The following is an 8,560-nucleotide window of genomic DNA, read 5'->3' on the forward strand; positions in this document are numbered from 1 at the left end:
GTCCAGGTTAGGAACCTCCCTCAGTGTGTAGAGAAGAAATATGGGACCCTTGCATGAGGTGCAGCAAGGGGAATGGCCTGAAGCAGAGGACAGTGATTTCCACTGTCAAGCTGCAGTGGCACAGGAGCAATGATCCCTCTGCTCAGTGGCAGGGGGGGTGCAATGGGGTGAGCACTGTGCAAAGCAGGGCCACTGCTGGTAGTCTCTGGCTGGGGCCCTGGGTGGGATCTCAGGGTACCCCCCACCAGCCCCAGGCCTTGAGAGGGGCTGAAGTGACCCATCCTTCCCTGGGATGCAGAGGAAGGAGGCCATGGTGTTCCTTTGTGGTGCCTGGAGAAGGCTCCTTAAGGGGAGACCTTAGAGCAGCTCCAGTGCCTAAAGGGGCTACAAGAAACCTGGAGAGGGGCTTTGGACAAGGGCCTGTAGGGACAGGACAAGGGGAATGGCTTTAACCTGCCAGAGGGGAGAGTGAGATGAGCTCTGAGGCAGAAGCTCTTCCCTGTGAGGGTGCTGAGGCGCTGGCACAGGGTGCCCAGAGAAGCTGTGGCTGCCCCATGCCTGGCAGTGTTCAAGCAGCTCCACGAGAGGGCGCCCTGCGGCGGCGGCTGGGCGGGACCCATGCAAATGAAGGGGCGGGGCTAGGTAAACGAGCCCCGCCCACCCCCGGCCGCCATGGCGGCGCCGGCAGAGGTGAGCACACGCGGGGGGCTGCGCGGCCCCGGCCCCAGCGGCGCCACCGGCCCCGGCCCGGCCCCACCGCCCCGCTCTGCCCCCCCAGGACAGCGCGGAGCCCGCGGGGCAGGAGCCGCGGCTGCGGGACACCCCCGAGGACATCTGCTTCGAGGCGACCGCCAACGCCATCGCCCTGCACCCGGCCCGGCCCCTGCTGGCGGCGGGGGACGTGGACGGCGACGTGTACCTGTGAGTGAGCGGGGCCGCGGGGGGCGTTCGGGGGGTCCCGTGTGCAGGCACCGTCGGGCAGCGGCCGCCGGGGCTGCCGCGATGAGCCCGGCCCGGTCCGCAGGTACTCGTACTCCTGCACCGAGGGGGAGAACCGGCAGCTCTGGTCCTCGGGGCATCACCTCAAGTCGTGCCGGGACGTGGCCTTCTCCCAGGACGGGCAGAGTGAGTGCGGGGAACGCGGGGCGGCACCGGGGGGATGCTGGGGCTAGGGGTGCTGATGTGGCTCCCCAGAGCTTTTCACCGTGTCCAAGGACAAGGCCATCCACATCCTGACGGTGGAGGAGGGACGGCTGGAAACGCGCTTCCCCAAGGCACACAGGTAGGTCTGACCCCAATCCTGCGGGCAGCGATTGCTGGGGCTGTGTCCCCTTCCCTCCTCTGCCGGGGCTGGGCAGGCAGAGGCTGGAGCATCGTCCAGCCAGAGCCATTCACCAGCGGTGTGAGTGTGACTGTGCTGACATGGGGCCGGGGTCTCTGCAGCTCGCCCCTCAACTGCGTGCTGCCCATCGATGCCAACGTCTTTGCCACGGGCGATGACAACGGGGCACTGAAGGTGTGGGACCTGCGCAAGGGGGATGCGATCTTGGAGGCCCGTCAGCAGGAGGAGTACATCAGCGCCATGGCTGTGGATGGTAATGGGAAGCTCCTGCTGACTGCCAGGTACCACCGGCTCTGTGGGCTCCCACATACCCACACAGCTAATAGAATCACAGACTGGTTTGGGTTGGAAGGGACCTTAAATCTCATCCAGTTCTAACACCCTGCGGAGGGGAGAATCCCCTCCCTTGACCTGCTGCTCACGCTTTGGGGGTGCAGCCCAGCACACAGGGGGGGTTCTGGGCTCAAGCACACACTGAAGCTGGGCCATGGGGAGCTTCTTCTCACCCAACACCCCCAAGTCCTCCTGAGGGCTGCTCTCAGCCCCATCTCTGCCCAGCCTGTATTTGTGCTTAGGATTGCTCCAACCCACTTAGGATTGTACTTGGCCGTCCCTTAGGTCCTTCCCTTAGCGCTGGAGGAAGCGCCCTGCACCATGTCCCATGCTCACAACATGCCCCTTCCCTCTCCCGCAGTGGTGACGGCACCCTGGGTGTCTTCAATGTGAAGAGGCGTCGCTTTGAGCTGCTCTCAGAGCCACAGAACGGGGACCTGACGTCTGTCGCATTGCTGAAGGTTGGTGCTGGGCCCTGCCATGAAGTAGGGTCATAACACTCAGACTGGTTTGGGTTGGAAGGCACCTCAAAGCTCATCCAGTTCCAACCCCCTGCCACAGGCAGGGACACCTTCCACTAGAGCAGGTTGCTCCAAGCCCCTGTGTCCAACCTGGCCTTGAACACTGCCAGGGATGGGGCAGCCACAGCTTCTCTGGGCACCCTGTGCCAGCGCCTCAAGCACCATCACAGGGAAGAGCTTCTGCCTCAGAGCTCATCTCAATCTCCCCTCTGGCAGGTTAAAGCCATTCCCCTTGTCGTGTCCCTACAGGCCCTTGTCCAAAGCCCCTCTCCAGGTTTACTGTTGGTCCCTTTAGCTATTGTTAGGCTGCTGTGAGCTCCTGGGTTTCTTGTTCTGCATCTGCTTTACCATCCTCCATCTTGCCTAGAGGGGGAGGAAGGTGGCGTGTGGCTCCAGCGAAGGCACCATTTACCTCTTCAACTGGGACGGCTTCGGGGCTGCCAGCGACCGCTTCGCTCTGAGGGCCGAGTCCATTGACTGCATGGTCCCCATCACAGACAGCATCGTGTGCGTGGGGTCCCTGGACGGAGTCATCAGGTCAGGGGGGGCTCTGTGGGGTGGCTGTGGATGGGATCAGCCCTGGCTGGTCGCAAGGGCGGGCTGAGCCTGTGATGGACCCGAGTCCCCACGGCTGTCCCCCATCCACAGGGCAGTGAACATCCTGCCCAACCGTGTGCTGGGCTGCGTGGGGCAGCACCTCGGGGAGCCCATCGAGCAGCTGGCGCTGGCACCGGGCGGGCAGCTCCTGGCCAGCTGCGCCCACGACCAGAAGGTGAAGTTTTGGGACGTGTCGGCGCTGGCGGGGCTGGTGGTGGACGACTACCGCAAGAAGAAGAAGAAGGGGGGGCCACTGCGGGCGCTCAGCGGGAAGGCGCTGGGCAGCGGGGAGGATTTCTTCGCTGACCTGCGGGATGAGCCTGAGCCAGAAGCGGCGGCCGGGAGCGACAGTGACAGCGATGGCGGGGACTGAGGGGACGGGAGCGGAGGGTAATGACTGAAGGTCCTTGGAATGGGGGGGTCCAGGGATGTGGGAATGTGGCTAAGGGTCCCTGGTGGAAGGGTTTGGGGGTTCATGAGTGAGGATCCCTGGTGGATGGAGGGGCTGGGTCTGAGATGGGGGGGGGGGGGGGGGGGGGGGAACGGATGGGGGTCTCTAGGGGGGATCCAGCCCTGAGAAGGGAGTGGGGGGTGAGTATAGGGAAGTTGGGGTTTGCTGGTGTATTTGGGGGTCCTGGGATGGGGGAGGAGGCAGGGCATTGCTCAGGGGGCTGCGGGATGATGGGGTCCTGGGGTGCCTGGCCGAACGGGTCCATCCCTTCCCCGAGGCCCTGCCTGGCCCTGGGGTGCCTGCAGTACTGTGCAAGGAGGTTAGTGTTAATTACCTTTTGTTAATTAATTAACTTATAGATCAGCTCTATTACAAATAAACCCAGTGCCTTTCAGTTCCTAGCGCCTTGTGCCCATGCTTTGGCTCACCCCAACTTCCCTGGCACCCCTGGGCAGGTCCGGGACCTGCCTGCAGGGCACTGGGGACAGGGATGGGGATGGCAGTGGGGACAGCATCCTGTGCCTGCATGTCCTGACTTGTCCCAGGCAGTGGCTCGTCCCTGCTGGGCAGAGGGGCTGGTGCAAGCTGTGAGAGCATCCAGGGAGTGGTTTTAAACTGAAATGGGAGATACAAGGAAGTTCTTCCCTGTGAGGGTGCTGAGGCACTGGCACAGGGTGCCCAGAGAAGCTGTGGCTGCCCCATCCCTGGCAGTGTTCAAGGCCAGGTTGGACACAGGGGCTTGGAGCAACCTGCTCTAGTGGAAGGTGTCCCTGCCCGTGGCAGGGGGTTGGGACTGGATGAGGTTGAAGGTCTCTTCCAACCCAAACCAGGCTGGGCTTCAATGCCAGCACTGAGTCTAACTTGTCCCAGTGCAAGGCAGGGACCCTAAGAGACCACAGGAGCCCTTGGAAGCAGAGACAGGTGTGCAGGGCCATGCAGGGCATACCAAATGGACTCAGAGCTCCAAGGGCCACATCCCAAAGCTCTGGGAGGTCGCTGGGGCACTACAAAAGGCAGTGGTTGACCAGTGTTGAGCACTGAAGGACACCTGAAGGCACTTCAGTCCCCTGGTGCTGTACTGTAAGGCACCTGGGCAGCATAGAAAGGCACATGGAGTCCCCTTAAGTGCACCAGAAGACACCTGGGACCATACTGAGCCCAGAAGGGCCTTTGGAAGCCACTGGGGGCTAACAGCAAGGTACCTGGGTCCTTAGCACAGAAGGGAATAGCAGCGCTCTATACTTGAAGGCACCCAGGTATGCCCTGAAATGCACTTGGAAGCCACCAGTGCTCATCAGGAATCACTTGTAGAGCTCATCCCTTCTGCAGCTGAACACAGGCTTCCTGCTGTGGGGGGAGCACTGAGATGGTGCTGGACAGGCAGGGAGCTGGGGGCAAACCAGGACAGGACACAGGCAGTGCTTTCCAGGTTACTTTAACAGCAGTGAACAGTGTAGCGGGACCTCTCGGTCCTGAGGAATCATTCATAGACAGCCGGGACCTACGGCTGCTTCCCCCCCGCTCAGACAGCCCGGCACCACCGGAGGCACCGCCTTACCCCAGCTCACCAGCACATGGGACAGCCCCCGCTCACCAGGACAGGCCCATGTGTGGCTGTGTCCTCACCCGAGGCTCCTCCTCAGGCACCAGACAGGGCTCAGAGGAGACGGGCCCCACCGAGCCCAGACGGCCCCAGCGCCCCTCCGCCTCCCCAGACAATGCTGGCAGCTGCTCCTAGCAGCCGCTCCTCTCTCAAGGCCCCTCCTCCACAGCAGAGCAACATAAAGCAACTGAAAAGAAGCCAAACTGGGCCATATAAACCTCCATCCCCCAAAACAGAAGCATCCCGAAGAACAGAACCATTCCCAAGGGCTGGCTGGGGACAGGGCAGTGGCCACGCACCAGGCCAGGAGCTCCATCCTCAGCACCAGCTCTCAAACCAAACCAAACCAAACCAAACCCAAACGAACTCAAAGCAAAGCTGGAACAGGACCCGGTCCCAGTGGGGCTCACACGCCGCTCCAGCAGCACCGGGGCTGGTGGCACACATTCAGCTCATGGCACAGGCAGAGTGCTGCCTACGTCAGCCGGCACCCTGCAGCAGGGAGGGAAGTGTCAGGCTCCGTCAGCACCCAAACACCCCCTCCCTTTGCACCCTCTGCTTCCAACCAGGAACCCCACCCGGGCTCAGGGATTGGGATCATATCTGGAGGATGAGGGGATGACCCTGCCTGGGTCCCCCCAAGCACCACACTCCCAGGAGATGCTCCCAGACTTTGGGAGGTTGGCACGATGCCGTGCAAGGACTCACCCAGCACCCGCAGAACCTGCAGCGCCACCGCAACCTTCGCCTCTTCGTGCCCGCTCCTGCCCGGCCCGTCCTGCCGGACCCATGTGAACCCCGTGAAGGGCACAGGGCACCCCGGGATCACCACCTGGCACCAGAACCGCAGCCACCCGTTGGGGTTGGCCTGCACGCACTTGGTGAGGTACAGGGGGGGCCCCAGGTACTGGCTCCGGCACAGGGTGTTGAGGTGCTCCAGCGCGTTGTGCAGCACCGGAGACAGAGGTGCCTGCATGGGGACACCCGGGCGCTTGCCCCTGTGCACCCGGCTGGGCGATGGCTTCTCCTTGTGCGACTGCAGCTTCTGCTTCAGGTCAGGGCTCAGCCAGTCCACCCTTATCGCCACGCCACCGAGCCTCATATTCCCTAGGAGAGACCAGCAGCAGCTGGCAGGGGATGCTCAGGCACCAGCACCCCAGTATCACCCCATCCTGCCCCCAGCATCTGGCACAGTGACCCCCACGGGTGGTTTGGCACCAACCCCCAGCCTGTGAACTGCACAAGACTCTTTCCCCTGCCTCTACAACCCCTCATGCAGCTATGGGGCAGTTGCTTCTCCATCTCCTTTGGCTACCAAGGTGGGCTCAAGAGCTGCAAAGCTCAAGAGATTTTAGGGGCAGCCTTTAGGGGCAAGGTGCAGAGACATCAAAGCCAAGTGCTTCTCAGCTGGGGCAGAAGTGGGTACACACCAGGACTTTGGAGGTTCTGGCTGGATGTGTGGGAAACATGTCCCAGGGTAGTGCAATCATGGGATGGGGCACTGAGGGGTAGGGAATCTTCATCAGAAGGGTAACTTGGTTACAGCTCTGGATGCCCTGGATTGGTACTGGTGATGCTTCTGCTCTGAGCAGGCAGCTGAAGACCCGCAGCAGTCCCCCTACGCCACCTCCCCACTGAGGACAGCTGGCCTCCCACGGGACACAGGAAGAGAACAAGGGATGTCTCAAGGCCAAATTCACCTTGTGGCCGATCCAGAGGTAGGATCAGCCCTTAGAGACACCAGGAAGACCATCCCAAGCAGCACCCCAGCCTCCCACATACCTTCCATGAGGGTTTTCTTGGCCATGGCAGCAGCGTGGTGCGAGCTGTACTTCAGCACGGCGAGCTGTGCCCGCTGCTGCGCGGGGCTGGGCTGCAGGGTGACACTGAGGACGCCCGGCGTGACGTGCCGCAGCACGGCCTCCAGCTCCCGCTGGCTCACCGAGGCCTCCAGCCCATCCACGCTGAGCTCGCACTTCTCCGTGCTCTGGCACACCACGATGGTGCAGCCCTCCCGCACCTTGAAGTTGTTGAAGGCGGCGATGGCCTCCTTGGCGCCGCGCTGGGTGCTGTACTTGGCGTACGCAAAGCCCCGGTTGAGCCCGCTGAAGGTCATCATGAGGCGGAACTCGTAGAGCTTCCCCACGCTCTGGAAGAGCGGGATCAGGGTGTTCTCGTACATGTCCTGCGGCAGCTTCCCGATGAACACCTCTGTGCCCGCCGGAGGGGGGTCGCCCACCCAGCCTGTGGGCACACAATGGGCACATGTGGGTGACACCGAACTCGCCACCGGGCACCCTACGTGCTGTGCTCCCACGGCACTGAGGTGCTGTGCTCACGTACCTGGGGGTGGGCCGCCATATCGCCTCTGCCCATTGATCTGCACCAAGTCGATGCCCGTTTCTTTCGCCCAGGCAAGCAGGGCCATCTTATTGGCCTGGTTGATGCTGTTGGTCCATGTCTGAAGAGGAAGATGATGATGGAGTTTGTCTAGGCAAAAAGTCTCCAAACTCCCAACTACTGCGGGTATCCCACCCCCACAGATCAACTGCAAGGCCCAGCACCAGCCAGCATGTGGAGGAGCAAATGGCGAAGCCCTCTGCCCTCAGGAAATGTGAGGAGCCTCTTGACACTGCGCACCCAAAGCACTGCCCTCCCCACTGCCCAAGCCTGCTCCACAGGGTGAAGCAGAAGGTGTCCCTGCCCGTGTCAGGGGGTTGGAGCTGGATGAGCTTTAAGGTCCCTTCCAACCCAAACCAGGCTGTGACTCTGACACCAGCAGTTCCCCTATGGCTGCCTAAGCCAAGACATGGGCAGCAACTGGCTGCACAGAGACGAGGTGACCCATCGCATCGTGAGGTCCCAGGCAGGCTGGGACCCCAACACAGCCAACCCTCTTCTACCAGCCCTTCCTCAGGCTTCTGAGGACATCAAGGAGGGTCTGGAGACACCACCGATGTGGCAATATCATAAAGCTTCAGCTCATTAAACACTGCAAAGTCTTATTGGGGCCTCTGAAACTGTTCGCTGAATGGGATTAACTCGAGCTCAATGCACTCTGGCTGCCCCTTCACCTCCTGCATCTCCAGCTGCAGCCCCAAGCGGCGGCACCTTCCTCTCTACAAGAGGTTTTGTTGCCTTTCCTGAGGCCAGAAAACACCTCTGGGCGGGGACGCATCTCGGGCGATCTCTGCTGAATGGGCGCAGAAAGCCGGGCCACGCACCGCAGGGCTCCTGCCACAGCCCCAGGGCCGGGTCCCTGCTCCCGGCGGGTTCCGGGGAGCGGCAGGACCCGGCTCTGCCCCGGCGGAGCCCACCCGAGCCCGCAGCTCCCGGTGAGGCGCTACCGGGGCTTCACCCCCGCGGGGCAGCCCCGGCTCACGGCGGGTGGGATGGAACCGGCGCCGCCCGCCGCTGCCCCGCACTGAGCCCGGGCTCGGCGGCGCCGGGTCCCCCCGCCCCAGGCGTCCCCACTGGAACCCCCCGACGGCACCCACCTCGGCCTCCATCGCCGCCGCTCCTCCGGCTCCTCCTCGCCGCCCGGACCACGCTCTGGAAGGTTCCAGCGCCGCCCATCCCATCGCACCGCCCCGGGCGGGGACCCGCCGGCAGCGCCCGCCCCGTCGGGGAGCAGCGACCCCCGCCCCGAGCGCCGCTCCCTCCGCCTTCCCACGCCTGGGGCCCGCGGGTGAGAGAACTGACCTGCTGTGGGG

At 63.0% G+C, this 8,560-nt stretch overlaps 2 protein-coding genes across 2 annotated transcripts; one reads left to right on the top strand and one right to left on the bottom strand.

Moving 5' to 3' along the window:
* Window positions 1–654: 654 nt before the first annotated feature.
* WDR55 (WD repeat domain 55) lies at window positions 655–3,642 on the top strand. Its single transcript, XM_030504044.1, has 8 exons — window positions 655–690; window positions 779–921; window positions 1,025–1,125; window positions 1,195–1,282; window positions 1,444–1,623; window positions 2,037–2,136; window positions 2,564–2,733; window positions 2,845–3,642. The coding sequence occupies exons 1-8, from the start codon at window positions 673–675 to the stop codon at window positions 3,164–3,166; spliced, it is 1,122 nt and encodes a 373-aa protein (XP_030359904.1). The 5' UTR covers window positions 655–672; the 3' UTR covers window positions 3,167–3,642.
* A 1,680-nt stretch (window positions 3,643–5,322) lies between these two features.
* DND1 (DND microRNA-mediated repression inhibitor 1) lies at window positions 5,323–8,428 on the bottom strand. The gene is made up of 4 exons (XM_030504878.1): window positions 8,008–8,428; window positions 7,191–7,367; window positions 6,630–7,091; window positions 5,323–5,954 (listed from the first exon to the last, which is right to left on the bottom strand). Exons 1-4 carry the CDS (start codon window positions 8,426–8,428, stop codon window positions 5,323–5,325), a joined length of 1,692 nt encoding a protein of 563 aa, XP_030360738.1.
* Window positions 8,429–8,560: the final 132 nt, after the last annotated feature.

The sequence above is a fragment of the Strigops habroptila genome, chromosome 12 (genome assembly GCF_004027225.2).
Source record: "Strigops habroptila isolate Jane chromosome 12, bStrHab1.2.pri, whole genome shotgun sequence".
Taxonomy (NCBI): Eukaryota; Metazoa; Chordata; class Aves; order Psittaciformes; family Psittacidae; genus Strigops; species Strigops habroptila.

Coding starts and splice junctions, on each gene's coding strand:
- DND1 (XM_030504878.1), bottom strand. CDS start 8,428: ATGGGATGGGCGGCGCTGGAACCTTCCAGAGCGTGGTCCGGGCGGCGA. Junction 7,092..7,190: donor ATATGGCGGCCCACCCCCAG/GTACGTGAGCAC, acceptor GTGTGCCCACAG/GCTGGGTGGGCGACCCCCCT. Junction 5,955..6,629: donor CAAGAAAACCCTCATGGAAG/GTATGTGGGAGG, acceptor GGTCTCTCCTAG/GGAATATGAGGCTCGGTGGC.
- WDR55 (XM_030504044.1), top strand. Junction 922..1,024: donor GTGGACGGCGACGTGTACCT/GTGAGTGAGCGG, acceptor CCCGGTCCGCAG/GTACTCGTACTCCTGCACCG. Junction 1,126..1,194: donor CTTCTCCCAGGACGGGCAGA/GTGAGTGCGGGG, acceptor GTGGCTCCCCAG/AGCTTTTCACCGTGTCCAAG.